Below are 20810 nucleotides of genomic sequence, written 5' to 3'. Positions count from 1 at the left end.
AGAGAAACATCACCAGGGCAGCTGACCTAAACCAACCAAAGGGATATTCCATACCATGTGGTGTCACACTCAGCAATAAAAGGTGGAAACAGGAAGAAGAGGGGAGGGGTGGGCTCTCGTTGAGAAGACGTCGGTCCTCCTCTCGAACACCGGCTGCGTGCGTTGAGGCCTTGCTTCAAGGACGTGGTCAATCATCGCTCATTTGTGGGAAGTAGAGAGTAATTTCTTTCCTCTGCACTTCCATATAGCTTTCATTTATTTTGTTTGTTTGTTTTCCTCCCTTTTTCCCCTTTTCCCTTTTACTTCCCCTTAGTTAAATTGTTTAGTTCATGGTAGTCTTTATTTAATTATTATAATTATTTCCCTTTAATTAAATTATCCTTATCTCAACCCGTGAGTTGTTCTTTGCTTTACTTCTCCCCCTCCTCATCTAAAGGAGGGGGAGTGAGAGAGCGGTTGTGGGGTTTAGCTGCCCAGCACGGTAAAACCACCACAGTTGTCTTGGATGTTTACAGCAGGATACTATCTTTCAAGCTATGTCTTCTTTCTGAGACCAAGTATTGTTCCAATTTTATGCATTTTGTAGTTGTTGATAACTTATGACCGCAGCATCCTAGGAAATGAAATGATGCTGAGTGTTTCTCCATTATTCTTTTTGACTAAACAGCTTGACTCCAAATTATTTATAAATATATATTTAAACAATTTATGGAACCCACACAACAAAACATCTTGGCTGTGCTGAGATCTTCCATTGCTCAGTCCAGTTAACAGCCCCCAGCACATACCAAGCAATAAATACCAAAAGTAGAGAGGTAGGGAGCAGAATGTTGTTCTGCCTTGAAACTATTTCTGCACTTTTTTCCTCAGGAAGTGATTGGGAAAGAGTGACTTGCGCTAAATGGTTGCATCACCTTCTGAGCAATGGGAGCTGCCTGTCAGAAGGAGAGGGATCTGATGCTGAATTTCAGCTTGCGGAGCGGAGGGTACAAAAATGTATTATGCTGCTAGACTGTGAGTCTGAAGGTCAGTGTCACACGTGGTGGACCATCCTGAACTCTTCAGAAGCCGTGATTTCCTTCGGAGAAGAGCCACTAAAGAATAGCCATGCACAGCAGTATGCTTCATTGGCTGAGTAGTTAGTGGAGATTGGGAAGATGTCAATAAGATTTTGTCTGAGGAGCACAGGCTGAAATATGTTTTAGCTCCAGACCTGCCACAGGGTTTCAAGCTTTTGTTGCAATTACAGGTATGAGGTGACTACTTGGACTGTACAATATTGGCACACGAAGAGAGAAGTGCGATGCGCAGTACCCGAGGTAAGTATTGACTCTCTGTGTATTCAGCATTGGGCGATGCTGTTTGTCAGTACTGAAACCATTTAGAGCAGCTTGTGAGCTTTAATAAGTGACTTATTTGCTGGTGTAGCTAATGGTGAAATGTTCTTTGGCACCGATGGCAGGAAACACAGCCCTTCTGTAAATTAAAATCAGTATTGTTCTAATTACGTTCACTGTTTATAGGGTGACGGTAATGTCTAATTCTCATCTATTCCCAGCACTGATTTACAGAAAAGGGTGATAGTTTTGTTGGGTTGGATATCAGCTTGTTCAGCCTTTCTGATAAAGAATGTAAATTGCTTGCAGAGTGTTTAAAAGGGCGTGCCAAAAGTGTACTCGGCTTTGCTTTTTAGAAGCCCTGAGGCTCTGCTGTGGGAGACCTCAGGGTCTCTTCTGCAGAGGTTTGCAGTGTAGGAAGCCACAGCCTGCTCTTTGGGCCAAGAGGGCCAGTGTGTACCGCTCAGATGGTCATAAGCCTTTTCTGTTTTTTGGCTTCTGACTTCCTGGTAGCTGTACTCGATGGACGGTTTAATGCTGCGAAGGGTGTGTTTCTAACAGCCTTCCCCTTCTTAGGTTGAAACATCCAGTCGTAGCTTCATCCCAAAGAGGAGGAATAATGCTGAAGACGTAGGAGACGAGCTGAAGCAGGTGGGTGTATGAGAAGGCAGGACTTTAAGAGTCATCCTTTATGGCTGTTGAGACACTATATGGCTGTACCTCAGAGATAAGTATGCCGTGTTTCAAGGTTTCAGCAGCTCAAATAGGACTGATGTTGCATGGTATCTCATACAAGATAAAATTTGAATATGGACTTGCTAATAAAACTGCACAGGATTCTAATTGTTGCCAGTTGCTGTCCAAACCCCAAATCAATACTGTCTTATCTCCTTTCTGTTTCCTATAGCAAAATGTTCAACCAACCAAAACAGAAATCAACAGCTACACATACCTGGCAAGTGTGGGCCATGTACGTGGTCTTGGCTGTCAGTCTCTCTGAGGAACAAGCCCTGAAGCAGGCCTGTCCTTCATGCGATGCCACTCAGTCTTGCAACTGCTCTTCCATGGGCTTGGACTTCATTCCCTCGGGGCTCACGGACAAAATCACGCTGTTAGACTTGGCCCGCAACAGGATAAAGCACATCCGAGCGCATGATCTGCAGCAGGCTGTGAACCTGAGGACCCTGCTGCTGCAGTCCAACAAAATCAGCTCCATAGACGAGGACTCGTTTGTCTCCCTGGGGAAGCTGGAGCTCTTGGACTTGTCAAATAACCGCCTGGCTCACTTGTCCCCAGGGTGGTTTGATCACCTTGTTTCGCTCCAGCACCTCCACATTCACGGCAATTGCTATAGCGACCTGGGGGAAAGTTCTCCCTTTTCTAGCCTGAGAAACTTGAGCTCTCTCCACCTGGGCAACCCGCAGTTCTCCACAATAAGGCAAGGAAACTTTGAGGGCATTACGCTTCTCGACCAGTTGTGGATCGAGGGCAGCAATCTCAGTGTGTATGAGCCTGGAAGTCTGAAGTCAATTAAGAAGATAAATCACATGATCATAAGCATAAGAAGGGTAGATCTGTTCTCAGCAATTGTTCGTGATCTTCTGCACTCTGCCATTTGGTTAGAAATTAGAGAAATTAAATTGGACATTGAAAATGAAAAACTGGTGCAGAACTCTACACTTCCTTTAACAATACAAAAAATGACTTTTACCAGAGCTTCATTCTCAGATAAATATGCTAGCCAAATAATGGTGTTATTGAAAGAAATCACATCTTTGCGAGAGTTAGAGTCAATAGATAGTGTGCTTGAGGGGAATGGAAATTGGAATACTAAATTAATTGAAATAAGTGGACAAAGTTCTGTTGAAACAGTATCAGTAACTAATATGACTATTCTGCATTTTTATATGTTTTTAGACCTGGAAGGTTTGGAGTCACAAATAAATAAACTGAAAAGACTCAGCATTGCAAGCTCTAAAGTTTTCATGGTACCATGCAGACTTGCAAGAAATTTTTTATCACTTATGTATCTTGACTTTCATGATAATTTGCTTGTAAATAATCGCTTAAGTGAGACAATCTGTAAAGGTGCTTGGCCTTCATTGCAAACTTTAAATCTGAGTAAAAACTCTTTAAAATCTCTAAACCAGACTGCAAAATATGTAACTAATCTACCCAAACTGAATAATCTTGACATTAGCCAAAACAATTTTGGTGAGATTCCAGATGTGTGTGAGTGGCCAGCAAATTTGAAATATTTGAATCTCTCCAGGACTCGTATTTCCAAATTAACGGCTTGCATTCCCTCAACTCTCGAAGTGTTGGACATCAGTGCAAACAACCTGAAGGAGTTTAATCTGCATCTGCCATTTCTCAAAGAGCTGTACCTTGCAAAAAACCAGCTGAAGGCCTTGCCTGACGCGACAAGCATTCCTAACTTGGTGGCCCTGTCAATCGGAAGAAACAAGCTCAGCAGCTTCTCCAAGGAAGATTTGGAGTCCTTCAAGAAAATGGAGCTGCTGGATGCCAGCGCCAATAACTTTATCTGCTCCTGTGAATTCCTCTCCTTCATTCAGCACCAGGCAGGGATAGGCCAGGTGCTCGTGGGGTGGCCAGAAGGCTACATCTGCGACTCTCCCCTGGCAGTGAGAGGGGCTCAGGTTGGAGCCATTCATCTCTCACTGATGGAGTGTCACCGGTCCCTGGTGGTGTCCTTGATCTGCGCTGTGGTTTTCCTGGTCATCCTCATCCTGGTGGCCATTGGGTACAAGTACCACGCAGTCTGGTACATGAGAATGACGTGGGCATGGCTCCGAGCCAAGCGGAAGCCCAAGAGAGCCCCCCCCAAGGACATCTGCTACGATGCTTTTGTCTCCTACAGTGAGAACGACTCCAACTGGGTGGAAAACGTCATGGTGCAGGAGCTGGAGCAGGCATGTCCCCCCTTTCGGCTGTGCCTCCATAAGCGGGACTTTGTGCCCGGGAAGTGGATTGTGGATAACATCATCGACTCCATCGAGAAGAGCCACAAAACGCTCTTCGTGCTGTCGGAGCACTTTGTGCAGAGCGAGTGGTGCAAGTACGAGCTGGACTTCTCGCACTTCCGTCTGTTTGACGAGAACAACGATGCGGCCATTCTCATCCTCCTGGAGCCCATCCAGAGCCAAGCTATTCCCAAGAGGTTCTGCAAACTGCGGAAGATAATGAACACAAAGACCTACCTGGAGTGGCCTCGTGAAGAAGAGCAGCAGGAGATGTTTTGGGAAAACTTGAAAGCAGCTTTGAAATCATAGGAGAAGATAGTAGCTCTTGTTTCAGTGTATTTACCCAAAGGATATAGGTCAGTGTTTCTTCCTGCTAAGACATTTATCTGTCTTATTTTTCTGCCTAACAAAAACTGGCTTTCCTGTGGATGGTCATGTTAATAAGTGAAAAAGAGCCACAGAAGGCTTTCCAGTGATTTGATAGTCTGATCTTCCCTGCTAGTAATGGCGATATTTGGAAGTCTTGCGTGATTTTAAATATTTTCTAAATACATTTATCTGAATTTAGTGTTTTTCTGTACTCTTTCCTCCTATCACCATATCACTGATTAGTTCCTGACAATCCTTTTGTGGTTTACAATTGGAAATAAATCGAAGTGCTTCAATACTCCTGTGTCAGTTGTTCTTTCATTTATTTTTTTTTTTCAGCATCACCATTCATAGAACGCTCTTAAAATTTAATTCTGAGAAAAGAAAAAAAGCGAATTTACATCAAAATATGCTTTCTGGAGCCCTACCATTGCCATAGAATGTGAAACAGACAGTACTGAATATGTACGTCTCTGTTTGTAAGACTGGTTTTCTGGCTACTCATGCCAGAATCCATACCACCATGCACAGGTTGGGTTTTGCTCAATAGTAGTCAAGGACATATTCTGGCACCATGTACAATAACTTGAAAATCAGAGGCATTAAATCAACGTATGTTTGTTTTTTATTTTTCTTAGTCTTCTTTCTCCCTGTGGATTCTTGTTTCCTCCTTTGTGGTTACCACATGTCCTTACCTACCCATAGAAATAGTTGCTTTCTTTTTGTGGTGTGCAAGCTTGTGCTTCTAATGAGTGGGGTGGATGGTACTGTAGACTGGTTTCTGTTCTTCTATTTTGCACAGCACATTTAATTAAGCATTGGGCCAAGCACCCCTACACGCTTACCTCTGTAACCAGTGCAGAAAGCCTGCACTGGTAGGAGGGAATTCATCTTTTGTACTTCATTGTGAAATATGTCCTGGTTATACTGCATTGCTCTTCAACAGCTGTAAAGGGAATAGTGACAAGCAGGTAGATATAGATGTTTATGTTTTGATAGCTAGTCTCACCCTGAGTACCTGCAGTTGGATTTATTGTGGGTTTCTTGTGTTTAGAGCTGCTTGTGGAAAGCTGAATTGTCTCTGGAGGGATAAATTTATATGTGGTTTGGATAACTCAGCATTTCCATGCTCCACTTTTCTTGTGTTGCTGGAGTGTAAGCACAGAAGAGCATAGATGAATCTTGATTAAACTTCATACATGCAATTATTTTGTGGTGAAATGCAAGTCTTGATGTATGTACTGAGAGTCCAAGTAAGTGGCTGAAAAATGAGGAAATTTGCTTATACGTGTGTCTCTGCAGGCATATGCATACACACACATATATATATATATTTGTGTATGTGTATGTTAATATGTACATATTAACACTTCTGTGTGCGTGTGTATGCATAGATACACAAGATTGCAGCTTCTGGGGGTTAGCATGCAAACTCCACTTTCGGTTCTACTTTCCTGTTATAATGACATCTCTAGAGTTAGTCCGAAGTCTACAATGGAACTTTTCTGGTCACCCTCTTGGATCAGAATAGCTCAAGGGCTAATCAAATCTGAGTTCCAGGTAAGTGATGGGTGGATCATCTGACAGCAAACACTGAGCACAGATAAGATTGATTAGGAGGCTGCATGCCTAGAGGTAAGGAGGGAAATGTTTCAGAGAAGGTCAGGCAGAGGTAAGAAAAGCCTTGACTTTTATGTGGTATGCTCTCACCATTGACACAGAATTTTATGGGCTCAGACATTTAAAGAAGACCGACGGCGTTACTGATCTTATGCCAATCAGATCTTCTAGGTGGGAATTCCCCTGCTTGCATAGCCCAAGTTGAGAAGTGAAGTGGGAAGGAGACAGCAGCACGAGAGGTAGCTGAGTGAAGAGTGATCACCAAGAGAGAGATGAAACATGAAATAAGTTAACCGGCACGCAGGCACCAGAGCTGGAGCACCAGGGAATGTTTTCTACATGGAGGTAAGTCTGCAGGCGGGTGGAGGCTGGAGACGCAGGGAGGGAGTGAGGCTGCAATGCCATAGTGAGAAGTGGGGATGGAGCACTCGGGCTATCTAATCTCTGCCACCATGTCATCCTTCTCTGCATGGGAGATTTGGGATGCTTGGGGCTGCTGGGCGTGGGCTGGTTCCTGTGGGAGAGCAGGACGGGGGGAGGATTTCTGACTCCTGTCAGGAGCAATCACAGGCAGCTGGTGGGGCTGCATGGCAGGCAGTGAGAGGGAAGGCTCCCTGGGAGAGCTGGGACATGCTGATGGGAGCAACGTCCTTCAGGAAAGGGCGACAGAAGAAAGCAGCACATGAAAAAAAAGACAAGTTGGGTCAGGCTGTGTCATTTCGTCTCAGTTTCCTCTTGGGAGGGTGCCCTGTGTGTGTTTTGTCCTATTCATTGTTTTGCACCATTTGTACGTCACTACCACCTGCTCAGGGAAGGCTAGGTGTGAATATGGGCTGCTTTTGTTTTAGGAATACAACCAGGAAGGAGCTCAGTAAGCACTGGTCTTGGGGCTGTGTGATCAGCTAGCTACTTATGTCACTCCACCCTGTTGCACAGCCATGTGTGAGTACATGCATGTATGTATATACGCATATATACTTTTAAGGAAATGCTGGTGGGCAATACCCAGGACGTAAGCAATCCACACACAACCAAGTGGGAAGTAACAACTTCCCCAGTCCACTTGTGGATTGATCCTTTCACAAACCAGTGACCCCTCAGACTGCAGCTCTGCTAGATGTTAGTAGCTCTCTTTTAGCTTGGTACTCTTTCCCAAATCAGAAACAATTTGCATGCTGTTGGCATGCAGTTAAATTCACCTTTATCAGTGTTTAACACAGTTGCTCTGTTGATACTTGTTTTCTTTAAGAATATGTGCATATACTTCTACTGGCCTGGACCAGGAAAGATAACCCTGAGCACATCTGATGGCTTGGATCCTTTGTCCATAAACCAGAAACACTTGGAAAATTTAGTTCATCACTGTGCCTTACAGTACAACCATATCTGTGCAAGTTTCCGCATATTAGCTGTGTTTCAGTTTCTATGTGGCAATTTTTTTTTTTTTTCTGTCCAGTGCAATGGGGAACAAGTGATTATTTGATAGGGTGATGATATGGAGTGGGGCTGTATTCATGAGCAGATGTGGAGAGGCCTGAAAGGACCCTGGAAGTCAGGAAACTGCATTATTAGACAGGAATGGGAAGGGGAAAAGAATGTCTGAAAATGAATGAGAGTAGGAATGGAATTTCCCCAGGGATCTGCCCCATGTGACAGACGAGCAAAACAACCTTAAACAGATGCTCAGGGAAGTGACAACAAAGAAAAATCTCTTCCTGTACCACCAAACTGGGGTCATTACTTCAGTTCCTGTTGGTAAGGAGGAGAGTTGTTGGGCTCAGCTGGTGTTTCCAATGTAGTTAGTACCTGCCCAGTTACTTTCTGCTCTGCCAGTTTTCCATCTGTAAATAACCTACCTATAGATAGATTTTGATGGACTGTGTTGCCTGGTGGTTTCTGTTTGTTTGCTTGTTTTCTAACAGTGGGAGGTTTGATGGCAACTTGTGCTTGCTATTCATTTTAGAAATTCCACTTCATTGTGTTGCTTGTGAAACCAATCTTAACCACAGCTTTTCTCCTATGGCTTACAGCACTGTGTTATCCAGGCAGCCTCGTGTGACCAAAGAAGCCCTGTAAAAGAACCTCAGCTGGATAGCAGGTGACTGTGACTACAGATCGTAACTCTTTGGGTGGGATTCACCTGCTTAAATATCTAGATACCTAAACCATTTTAAGCTGGTGGTGTAATTTCTCTTGGAGGCATCAGATCTTAATGTGGGTGTCTAAGAGACATGACGTGAATTGCCCCTAAAAGTTGTTATTTATCTGGATTGACTTTGGAGGACAGAGTGAAAGACCACCTCAGCTGAGGGCATCTGAAGTCCGGGGAGATGAATGTGTCCTTCAGGACCCAAAGCTCCACATCAGAGAAAGAGAGAGATTAAAGGAAATAGCAGAAGAGGTCAAAATGCTTGTAGTCTTTTAGGTGGGAAAAGATGGAAGGACTGAAAAAAAATATCCAGATCCTTTTCTCCTCTTCCCATATGCTTAAATTCTGCCCCTTTTGAAAGATTTGAAGCAACTCTGGCTAAAAATAATGCAACTAGAAATGGTAGGACTTGTCTGCCTAAATCTTCCTATTGTGGGTCAGCTATTCTAAAACAAACTAGAGTATGAATTCAAACTGAAGTAGATCTTCTGCACAGAGTCTCAGTGGGATGACTGAAGGAGAAAATTCTCCTCAGTGAGTACATCTAACCCAGTTAACCTGATGTAGACCTCATGATGACCTTTGGGAACATGTTCTCTGGTCATTTTTGGAGTTAGTTCATTTTTTTCACCCTTGGTAAAATACCTACATCCCAGGGGTTTGGGACACACTGAGGAATGTTGTCTCATGCTTTAAAAGTGCTCTTTGATCCTTGCCAAGAAAGCATAAACAAAAAAGATTTATAACTCAATATGTAATAAGTGTTTTGAAAGGAAAACAGCCCTCCCAGGCTTTAAGAATCGTTTTTCCAACTCCTCAAAGGGAGAGAAGATCTAACGTCTCTGTTGGAAGGGAGGCCAGGCTAGATTTTATGGCAAGCTCTGTAACACAAAAAGTCATTTCAAATCAGTATTATAAAAGGCGTGAATGTGAGGGAAAAGAGAAGTGAGACAGAATTTACAACTGTGTGGATTTTTTTGAATCATTTTGGTTTAGAAGATGAGGAACAGGCTATGAGGATGGAGAAAAAATTGATCTAGCCCAGCCAAGTGATCTCGCTGCAAGAAGCTCCAAGAGCCGCTGGATCTTCCTTCCATCTAGGCCTGACCAGCCAGATCTGCCACACAGACCTAAAGCAGAAAAAGCCCCTAGCAGAGGAGGAAGATGTAGCAGTAAAAAGGAAGAACTAAGAGTCAGTTGTTTACAGTGGTCAGTTTTCCCAGTTTAAGTTTCAGTGTCAAGGTCAGACTGATCACAGCATGGTAATGATGGCCTACAAAGACATCTAGGCAAATATGTAGCTCCCAACTCCTAGCACAGGTACACCCAGAATAGCCTAAGGTAGAAGAAAGAGACAGAAACATATTAAATCAGCTTCTCCTTATTGCCAGAAGTCAGATTAGACACATGCTGGTATGAATATTAAATGTGAAAGTTACTATTTCTGACAAGACGCTAACTCTTGATGTGACCAGGATTTGAATCACATACTGGAAGCAGGACTTGAAATGAAGTTTGCAGATGATAGTAAATTTGTAGGAGCCATGGACTCTCTCAAGGGTAGAGAGGCCTTGCAGAGAGATCTTGACAGACTAGAGGGCTGGGCAATCACAAACCACATGAAGTGTAACAAGAGCAAGTGCTGGATTCTGCACTTGGGACAGGGCAACCCTGGCTGTATGTGCAGACTTGGGGAGGAGAGGCAGCCCTGTGGAAAGGGATCTGGGAGTTCTGGTTGATGGAAAGTTGAATATGAGTCAGCAGCATGCCCTGGCAGCCAAAAGGGCAGACCACCATACCCTGGGTGCATCAGGCACCATATGGCTAGCTGGGCAAGGGAAATGATTTGTCTCGCTCTGCTCTGTGCTGGTGTGGCTTTACCTTGAGCACTGTGTGCAGTTTTGGATGCCACAATGTAAGAGCCACAATATAAGAAGGACATAAAACTATCAAAGAGCCTCCAAAGGAGGGCTACAAATCTGGCAAAGGAACTAGAGCAGAAGATATCTGAAGAGCAGCTGAGGTCCCTTGGTTTGCTCAGCCCCAAGCAGAGCAGGCTGAGGGGAGGCGGCCTGCAGCTCCCTCAGGAGGGGAGCAGAGGGGCAGGCGCTGAGCTCTGCTCTCTGGGGACAACGACAGGACCTGAGGGAACGGCATGGAGCTGGGACAGGGGAGGGTCAGGCTGGGGGTTAGGGAAAGGTTCTGCACCCAGAGGTGGTCGGGCACTGAGACAGGCTCCCCAGGGCAGTGGTCATGGCCTGCTGGAGTTCAAAGCATTTGGACAACGCACTCAGACACAGGGTCTGATTTTTGGATGGTCCTGTGTGGAGCCAGGAGCTGGACTTGGTGATCCCTCTGGGTCCCTTCCAACTCAGGATACTCTGATTCTGTTTCCCACAAGACACTGGCTCTTCTTAATGTGACCAGGATGTGAATCACATATGCAAGACTTCGTAGTAAAAAATGAATATACAAAGTAATATTCACAGCTCCAGGGGAAAACTACTTAAGACAGGATTTGGGGTGCTGGTGGGGTGGGATATATGGGGACTATTTTCTAAACAGGCAAAGGATCATATTAGTAAGAATGTTGTGATTATTCAGATATTTAACTAAATCTTTCAAAAACATGTACAACTATTAATTAACTTGATAGTCCTAATTCCAAAACTAGAACCCTTAGGAGAAGAAAAAAAGAATTCAATATACTTAGCCTTTAGCAAATGATTGTGGGATATGTATATAGAGTCCCATTTTTGACTAAGCTATGTAATCTCTGAAATGCATTAAAAACTGATATAGTGTCTTTAAAAGGAACAGTAAGGGTTATATTATAGCTATTATCCAAAACGTAGCTACTTCAGAACTAAGTAATCATCTTGTACTTTCTCTATTTCATATTTTAGGCAAAAAAATGTCGACACATACCTGGCAAGTGTGGGCCACGTATGTGGTCTTGGCTGTCAGTCTCTCTGAGGAACAAGCCCTGAAGCAGGCCTGTCCTTCATGCGATGCCACTCAGTCTTGCAACTGCTCTTCCATGGGCTTGGACTTCATTCCCTCGGGGCTCACGGACAAAATCACGCTGTTAGACTTGGCCCGCAACAGGATAAAGCACATCCGAGCGCATGATCTGCAGCAGGCTGTGAACCTGAGGACCCTGCTGCTGCAGTCCAACAAAATCAGCTCCATAGACGAGGACTCGTTTGTCTCCCTGGGGAAGCTGGAGCTCTTGGACTTGTCAAATAACCGCCTGGCTCACTTGTCCCCAGGGTGGTTTGATCACCTTGTTTCGCTCCAGCACCTCCACATTCACGGCAATTGCTATAGCGACCTGGGGGAAAGTTCTCCCTTTTCTAGCCTGAGAAACTTGAGCTCTCTCCACCTGGGCAACCCGCAGTTCTCCACAATAAGGCAAGGAAACTTTGAGGGCATTACGCTTCTCGACCAGTTGTGGATCGAGGGCAGCAATCTCAGTGTGTATGAGCCTGGAAGTCTGAAGTCAATTAAGAAGATAAATCACATGATCATAAGCATAAGAAGGGTAGATCTGTTCTCAGCAATTGTTCGTGATCTTCTGCACTCTGCCATTTGGTTAGAAATTAGAGAAATAGCATTCAATATAGCTGAAGAAATACAACTTTTGAGCGTTTTATCTTTGTCTTTTGCAAAGAAAATTTCTTTTAAACAGGTCTTACTCACAGATGCTACTGTGCCTGGGATTGTCACTATTTTAGAAAAGATGCCAAGATTAGTTGAGGTGGAGATGAAAGACTGTAGACTCTTGGGCACTGGACGATGGGATTTAGAAATTCAAGCAAACCAATCGCAGTCTCTGAGAGTTCTGACAATTGAGAAATTATCTATAGAAGAATTTTATTTGTTTACGGATCTTCAGGCTGTACTAGATCTACTGTCTCTCTTTACCAAAATCACAGTTGAAAATACCAAGGTCTTTTTGGTACCATGCAGTCTTTCAAAACAACTTCTGTCATTAGAATATCTTGACCTTAGTGCAAATTTGCTTGGAGATCAGAGTTTGGAACATTCAGCCTGTCCGGGTGGTTGGCCTTTACTACAAACTTTAAATTTAAGTCAGAATTCACTGAGTGACTTTAAAATGACAGCTAAAAGCTTGTCTCATCTAAGAAACTTAATTCTTTTAGACATTAGCCAAAACAATTTTGGTGAGATTCCAGATGTGTGTGAGTGGCCAGCAAATTTGAAATATTTGAATCTCTCTAGGACTCAAATTCCCAAATTAACAGCTTGCATTCCCTCAACTCTCGAAGTGTTGGACATCAGTGCAAACAACCTGAAGGAGTTTAATCTGCATCTGCCATTTCTCAAAGAGCTGTACCTTGCAAAAAACCAGCTGAAGGCCTTGCCTGATGCGACAAGCATTCCTAACTTGGTGGCCCTGTCAATCAGAGGAAACAAGCTCAACAGCTTCTCCAAGGAAGATTTGGAGTCCTTCAAGAAAATGGAGCTGCTGGATGCCAGCGCCAATAACTTTATCTGCTCCTGTGAATTCCTCTTCTTCATTCAGCACCAGGCAGGGATAGGCCAAATGCTCGTGGGGTGGCCAGAAGGCTACATCTGCGACTCTCCCCTGGCGGTGAGAGGGGCTCAGGTTGGAGCCGTTCATCTCTCACTGATGGAGTGCCACCGGTCCCTTGCGGTGTCCTTGATCTGCGCTGTGGTTTTCCTGGTCATCCTCATCCTGGTGGCCATTGGGTACAAGTACCACGCAGTCTGGTACATGAGAATGACGTGGGCATGGCTCCGAGCCAAGCGGAAGCCCAAGAGAGCCCCCCCCAAGGACATCTGCTACGATGCTTTTGTCTCCTACAGCGAGAACGACTCCAACTGGGTGGAAAACGTCATGGTGCAGGAGCTGGAGCAGGCATGTCCCCCCTTTCGGCTGTGCCTCCATAAGCGGGACTTTGTGCCCGGGAAGTGGATTGTGGATAACATCATTGACTCCATCGAGAAGAGCCACAAAACGCTCTTCGTGCTGTCGGAGCACTTTGTGCAGAGCGAGTGGTGCAAGTACGAGCTGGACTTCTCGCACTTCCGTCTGTTTGACGAGAACAACGATGCGGCCATTCTCATCCTCCTGGAGCCCATCCAGAGCCAAGCTATTCCCAAGAGGTTCTGCAAACTGCGGAAGATAATGAACACAAAGACCTACCTGGAGTGGCCTCGTGAAGAAGAGCAGCAGGAGATGTTTTGGGAAAACTTGAAAGTAGCTCTGAAATCCTAGTCAGAGACATTTAAGGCTGAGTATGTAGCAAATATCTGCTGGATTCATTTCCCTTGCCTCTTTGTCCATCATCTACCCGTGTCTGTATAACAAAGGTTTGAGCTACTGAAATTTCTTTTACTTGCTGTGAAATTGTTTTATTTTTGTCATTGTAGTCATGATTTTTCTACGTGTTTTAACCAGCATTATTAAAAAAAGCAGTTTCATTTAAATATTTAATGATGAAAAGTTATTTAGATACATGGCTATGTAGTTTATATACTTTTATCTTTGAATAGCTGTATGAAAGAGCCTGCCTTGACAAAGGTATTTCCGTATTTTTTGTATAAACTACTTCTAATCAAGTGCAATAAAGGTTCGTTTATGGAGTAGTTTATTACTGCATTTATTGAATGTAAGTTTCATCCTAGCTCTCCTAGTTAAGATGACATATTCTCAACAGTATTTCACAATCACTGTACGTTAAATGTCCAGATCTTCTAAGAATCATGGCTATAAACTTTAATCTAAAAATGCACCGTCACACTGCAGTGCTGGCTGCTGTAATGGACATGTTCTATGGCAGACAATTTTTGTGGCGATAGGCACTTGTGGATGTTTTCAGTATAGTTTCTTTGTACCATGCATGGGAACAGGTGCATTAGAGTAGGGTCCAAACACCCTTCTCACTTGCTTAAATGTAGCTCTCTGAGTGCTCACTTAGAGTGTGGGAAACACTAATATATATATAGTCTTTGAATTCAAGACCATACGCTTCTCTCTAATCAACAGCCTTGGCATCAGCATGAAAAGGGCATTCCCCACATTTGTGTTCTCTCTGTGAAGTAGCCTCACTAGCCTCATAGTAAAGAATTCTTTCCTAATGTCTAATCTAAATCTACCCTTTTTTAGTTTTAAGCCATTCGCTATCACTATAAACCCTGGTAAAGAGTCTCTTCCATCTTTCTTTTAGGCTCCCTTTAAACATTGGAAGACCTTATAGATCATGTCCATGTTATGTTTTTATTGTTGTGTTTTAGTCTCTGGCATCCTAGGTGTACAAAATCTGTGTTCAGCCACCTGAGTATTTGCATCTGACTTTAAACTCCAAAACTCTCATCTCATAGCTAGTTACCTTTTGTGTTACTTATAGGAGGTTCTCTGTGCAGACAGTATTTCAGTGAGAGCAGAAGTCCTCTTGTCCATTTCTAGCCAGACAGAAGACTGAGGACAAACATTCCTCCATTTCATCCACAATTAGGCAACTCTATCAGTGTAACACAAAAAGAAAGATTTATTTACATCCATTTTTGCATATATGAACACAGGCTTAAAGCGTTACAAAAATTACTAACCTTGCTAGTTCATCTAAGCAAAAAGCCACCTGCCTTCTATATACCTAATATTTACTCTCACTTTCATTCTTTCATTTACCTAAGGTGTTTTTTTTTTTTTTTTTTTTTTTCCCGTTGTATCATTTCCTATTTTTAGCATCTAAACCTTACCTTCACTTAGACGGCTTCGTACAATCTCTGCTTTATTCTCATATATATCAAGATGTAAGTAAAGATAACCTGCATTTGTCACTTCTAATGACAGTGTGAAGATTCTTAAAATACTGACCATATTTAATCTGAGTTCAAAAGCTACGTTAGCAAGGTTGGGGAAATTAGCTCCTAAGACTACCCTCTCAGACCCCTAAGCAGAACTGGCTATTATTGCATAAACAAACTGTGTTTCAATTCCTTATGGTGTGATCAGGGTATTTTAGAAGTCAAACATTCAGCTGCTAAAGCAGGAAGACTTATGCATCCACTCTGATCTGTTTGTTTGTTTGTTTGTTTGTTTATTTATTTATTTATTTATTTTAAAAAGGCAAAAACAACAGATGTAATAGGTGATTAGATATTATAACTCCCTCCTCCTGTGTTTGAGAATCTGGTTATTGGAAGTTGGGCCTTTTGAGCATGATGACAGTAAGTCAAACAGGACTTAATCCCTTCCAAGTAAAACAGCTCCTCTCTGTTGGAGAGTAAGTAGGAGGAAGTTACTTGTGATGTATTATCTGCAGCAGTTCAGAAATCGAGCGAGGAAAACACTTTGTCAGTAAGGTCAATTGCACCTGTACTATGTCTGAACACACATTAATTTAAAAAGGTGTGTGTGGGGCGGCTCAATTTTTAGAAGTTAAGCCAGTTTGTAACTGACTAACTGAACACTTGAACAATTGTGGGCATAAAAAAGCAAAATAGAAAAATCATCTGCATCCTTTGCTGCCTTCACAGCACGAGCAATTGGAGCGTCTCCCCTGCCACCATGTATCCCCAGCTAACTCTGCAGCACAAAATATTTGCCAAAATCTCAGATGTTAGGAAGGTCTATCTGGCTACCATGTACACCGTAAACATTGCTGCTGTTGGAGCTTTCTACAGATGGCCACTGGAAGATGACACAGCAGTTCTTGAAAGAGGTTGGGGAAAAAATATGAAAAAAACTAATGGTAATCTTATATTACCTTACATTAACTGAGTGATGAAACTGTTTGGGTGCCGTGTTTCAGAATCTGCTGTATACAAAGCCATTATCAGACCTAAAATTCTCCTTGTCTGCTACACTACTTTCTGTAGTCAGAATTTCAACTAGAAGCCATTACCAATATATTTAATAATGAAACAGGATTTAAATATTGACACTGTTTTCCTTTTTTTTTTTTTTTTTTTTTTTTTAGGGATATACATAAGTAATTATTTTTTCTAGCATAATCTTCTCACTTCTTTTAATTCTATGAGGAAATAAACAATGCTTTAATAGCATGCTGTTTAATGAAAAAGAGGCACTATTTTGTAGAAGTGTGCATAACACATCAGAGTTCAACCAACTACTCTCTCTAGTCTTTTAAAACTAAGAACATACTATGCATATTTCTGTACACAGGTAAATATTCAATAGTGTGTGTTCTTACTAATAATCTTAGTCCTGTTCTAGGCCCAGAGAGTAATTAATGTCTTGATTTTACCTACAACTACTGGTTATCAAGCCATCAGGTAGCAGAGCGAGTCCAAAAGTTGCCCATACAATACAGGTGTGCATTCCCACCTAACTTGTTAAGAAAACTGGGGATTAAATTTATCAATAGATAAATCTTGGTGCTTTTCTAGGCCAGAATCAAAGCAAAAGTATTCTTTTTTTTTGAGTTTACATTAACTCTTCTAGTTTGCTTCATGTATTTTTTTTTAAACTTTATATATGTATTTTTTAGGGGTAAGGCTAAATTTGAATTTCCTCCTCACACGTATTTAAAATAGGCTTCGAAGAAGTAAGCCAAACTTTGCTTCAACTCAGGCAGGTTTCTACTGATGCAACAGCAGATCTCTAACTGTTATTTCATTTGCTAGAGAAAAAAGGAAGTTTACTAACTACTAAGAGGAGGGAAAACAAAAAGATCACTTGTTCTGAAAGTGGATTATATCAATCTTGTTACTACTTTAAAGAGCAAATACCACTGCATGGTCTTTCTAAAACTATGATTTACATTCTTTAAAATGTTCCTCTCATTATATAAATGATTTCCGAATGTCTTAAAACCAAGGAGGAAAATATATATGCACTTTTCTTTTTTTTAACTTGCTTGGAGTCTCAGATAAGATAAAGCCAAACAGAACTATCATCTTCCCTAAATATAATTGCTCCTTAATAATAATTGTATTTCCATTTATTTAATGTGGGCATCTCATCCCTCCACTGCAGATCAAAACAAGAATTAGCAAGTAATCAGGGTACAGTTTAGAAAATCCAAATGAAAAGCACACTTGTGAGGGAAAGGATATGGGTTACTTAACATCCTCTTCAAATCAACTTTCTCACTGCGGTATGGGGAAGCCTCTTTCTTGCCAGCAGTACACCAACCACGGATGCAGGATTCATGAAACCTGGTATCAGGTGTATTGTTAACAAATCTTTCAGATGTAAACAAGACTCAGTATATTCATCTGCAAACCTAGTCAAATCATCCACAGATAATTTTAATGACTGATTATGGATACTGCCTTGTTTTATAACCCAGCAGTTTCAAATGACTTAAAATATTTAGAATACTTAGAAATATTTTAAAGTTGAAGCCAATGGCCTGAACATCCAGACCAGTATTCATATTTTCCAGCACAGAAGAAGCCAAGATGCTTATGAACTGCAGAAGGGGGTGATTAGTAACAGCGTTCCAGCACGTATGCGGTACCTTCCTCTTTAGTTTCTGGAATACAAATTGCTGAGCTGTTTGGTACCCCTGAGTATCAGACATGGGCTCTTCAGCCAGGCTGTCGCCTATGGATGTGCCATCTTTGGAGAAGGGCTCCACAGCTGCTTTACAGGAACTCTTCAAACACAGCCCAGGCACAGGCAGAGGAAATCGGCTGCAGTATATGGGATCCTGAGTTAGCAGACCTGGCTGATGGGCCAGCACGTCTGGGGTGGTCAAATGTACTGCCAGATACAACCAAACAGCCTGTGCACAAAGTACCTGGAAGGCAGATTTTGGCATAAAACTGTAGGGTTATGGCAATTCTTGCATGGGTTTGTCTATCAGAAAGCTGCAGGAACTCAATTTGTGTCACAGAACCAAAATATATTTCGAAGAACCTATTTTTACTCCTGTGCTGTGCTGTTTCTGAATGTGCTTTTTCCTTTTTTTTTTCTTTTTTCTTTCCCTTGTTTTTTATTACTGTTATTGCTAATTTTAATGTAGCACAAAAGAGGAGAAAACAATAGTTCCAAAATTACACGGAAAGGATATAGTAGGTATCTTCAGTGATTCTTTCTTCATTTATAGCTGCAAATATTTTCTGCTTGCAGACCCCACAGATGTTGTTGGACACATTTCTGGTTGGTATGCCACTAATGTTGGAAAAATGCCAAGATCAGGTTTACAGAGAGAAAAAAAAAAAAAAGCTAAACAACAACAAAATCTGCTTGATTTCAAGAAATTGAGACATAAGAGCATAAGAGTACTGTGTTAAGATGGTCTCCTTATTTAGAAAGGGAAAATAGACTGTAAGAACTATATGAGAAAAACTATGCAAGAAGAAACTATAAAAAGGAAAGAACGTGTCTTTCACAGACTTTGGGGAAGAAGCTTGTCTTCCCATGGCCATTAAGGAAATTTTGTAGTCTCTTGTACATAGGGACCAGCCTGTTCGAAATCCCAGATCAGATACTGGTATATTTCACTGGCTGCTACTTCATGAAGTCTAATCTTCTAATGATAAGATCAACAAGGGAGTTCAACAGTTTGTCTGTAGCACAAAGGCTGCTCCCCTTACGGGAAAGTGAGATTAGTTTATTGCGAGAGTATTTGGTAGACCTTTTTCTCATGAGCCCAGGTACATAAGAGATTCCTCCTACTTTCCTCAAACTGCAGGTATTTTTATTTTATTTTATTTTGTTTTATTTTATTTTGTTTTATTTTATTTTATTTTATTTCAGCAACAAACACCCTCATACTTGAAGCATCAGTATGCTTGAATGCTTGATAAGCAATGTTGAAAGTAGGTGAAGGTAAAGACCACTTTTAAAGCCACAAATACTAGACGTTGCTACAGGAAGGTCAAGCCAAAACATTTTCTTAGAAAGCAAGTTTGCTGAGAGTCTTATCACACACAACAATTAAGTATATTTAATTGTTTTGCAGAAGCAACAAGACCAGCCAAATCTCAATATAGTCTAGGATGCCATTCAAAGAAATGCTAAGTTTCTTCAGCTGAAAACGACAATGACCTCCTGAATAAAATCTTTGCTAAATTGTAGAAGGATGTTTTTAATGACCCTCCTCCCCACCCACCCCACTCCCCTCAAATAATAGTCACAGTCTGCAAAAATGCTCTCATCTATTCCCATTTATCTGAGATTTTATGTGTCCTGGCAGTCTAAAACAGGGTTACTCATAAAAGCAGATCTTCTCAATGAACATTAAAAAAGGCTTGTCTTTCCTGCTGTAGTAGGACACAAGGTAAGAACCTTTAAAACAGACCTGGCAAATGTTGCAGTTGCATTTTTAAAATATGTGGGGGAATTTAAAATAGGTGGGGGAAGCTAGGTGGTTACACAAATTACCTCAGTGGAACAAAGCCTGCATCATTGGTAAGACAAGGCTGTTACTTCTCTGCTGGGAAAACGCTCCAACAGAGCTATGTGCTTTTGGGTGAATCAACTGTACAACGTATGGGCAATAAATCTGGCACTTAAAAGAACAGCTGATTTATGTACGTGCAGAAAGTATCTCCAATACTTCCAAGAAGTGTGGGTCTTTGAGCAGATGCATTGTGTAGTCCATCTCCGTGCTCTTGAGGAATGCCTGGAATTTCTGGTCAGGCAGCACCTCAAACAGAGCCCCGCACGGTAGCTCTGACAGGGCTGCTGCAAGGCAGGCAGAAAGCCTTGACAAACACACGAACACAAATATCAAATTCTACCCAGACAAAAATTTTTGCTGGATCAAGAGGTTGGGTCTAGAACCATCTGTACATAAAGTATTGTCTTGGGAAATAGTCAAAATAAAAAGAGGAGACCCCCCTGGCAACATTATTGCCTGTGAGGACGGGAAAGCACAATTATCAGAAAGAACTATAATGTGTTTCTGATATGAGTGTGCTGAACTATTTGTATCCTGTATGTTTTCTTTTTATGTCTCATCTTTTTCAGGTACATAAATGAAGGACTGAGGATTTACTCAGCAGTTAAATTAAGGTATTCAGTCAGTGAACGCAGTGGCTGTATGAACTTTCAGGTTTTTCCCCTCCTCTCTTCGCACCACAGACACAAATTGTAAACTGACTAAATATCAAACCTCAGACCAATTAAGTGACAATAAAATTCAAGGAATAAGACAACCTGCTGCCATACAATGTATAAAAGAATTTAATATATTGAGATAGGTGGTGAGAAGACCAGTTTGGAGCCATTGCACTAAAAAAAAAAAATAAATAATAAAATAAAAATCTATCCAAGAGGAATTCATAACAGATGCCAATCCCAATTTTACCTGAAGATGCTGACCCAAAGAATAAATTAAATCCAAACATGGTAAACATCATGGCTGAATAGCCCACAACTCT

General features: G+C 41.9%; 2 protein-coding genes across 2 annotated transcripts; both read left to right on the top strand.

Annotated features, from left to right (window-relative positions):
- Positions 1-900: 900 nt before the first annotated feature.
- Positions 901-4932, top strand: LOC311209410 (toll-like receptor 2 type-1). The gene is made up of 3 exons (XM_084286738.1): positions 901-1319; positions 1914-1988; positions 2245-4932. Exon 3 carries the CDS (start codon positions 2249-2251, stop codon positions 4628-4630), a length of 2382 nt encoding a protein of 793 aa, XP_084142864.1. The 5' UTR covers positions 901-1319; positions 1914-1988; positions 2245-2248; the 3' UTR covers positions 4631-4932.
- A 6441-nt stretch (positions 4933-11373) lies between these two features.
- LOC311209180 (toll-like receptor 2 type-2) lies at positions 11374-13725 on the top strand (the record flags this gene model as incomplete). The annotated part of the gene is made up of 1 exon (XM_084286380.1): positions 11374-13725. One exon carries the CDS (start codon positions 11374-11376, stop codon positions 13723-13725), a length of 2352 nt encoding a protein of 783 aa, XP_084142506.1.
- Between the last annotated feature and the right edge of the window lie 7085 nt (positions 13726-20810).

Source organism: Netta rufina (assembly GCF_964035555.1).
Source record: "Netta rufina genome assembly, chromosome: 4".
Taxonomy (NCBI): Eukaryota; Metazoa; Chordata; class Aves; order Anseriformes; family Anatidae; genus Netta; species Netta rufina.
Note: the sequence above shows the minus strand (reverse complement) of the source record. Positions and strands in the feature narration are given on the sequence as shown.

Bases quoted from the DNA above. Each gene is read 5' to 3' on its own strand.
- LOC311209410 (XM_084286738.1), top strand. From the start codon at position 2,249: ATGTTCAACCAACCAAAACAGAAATCAACAGCTACACATACCTGGCAA.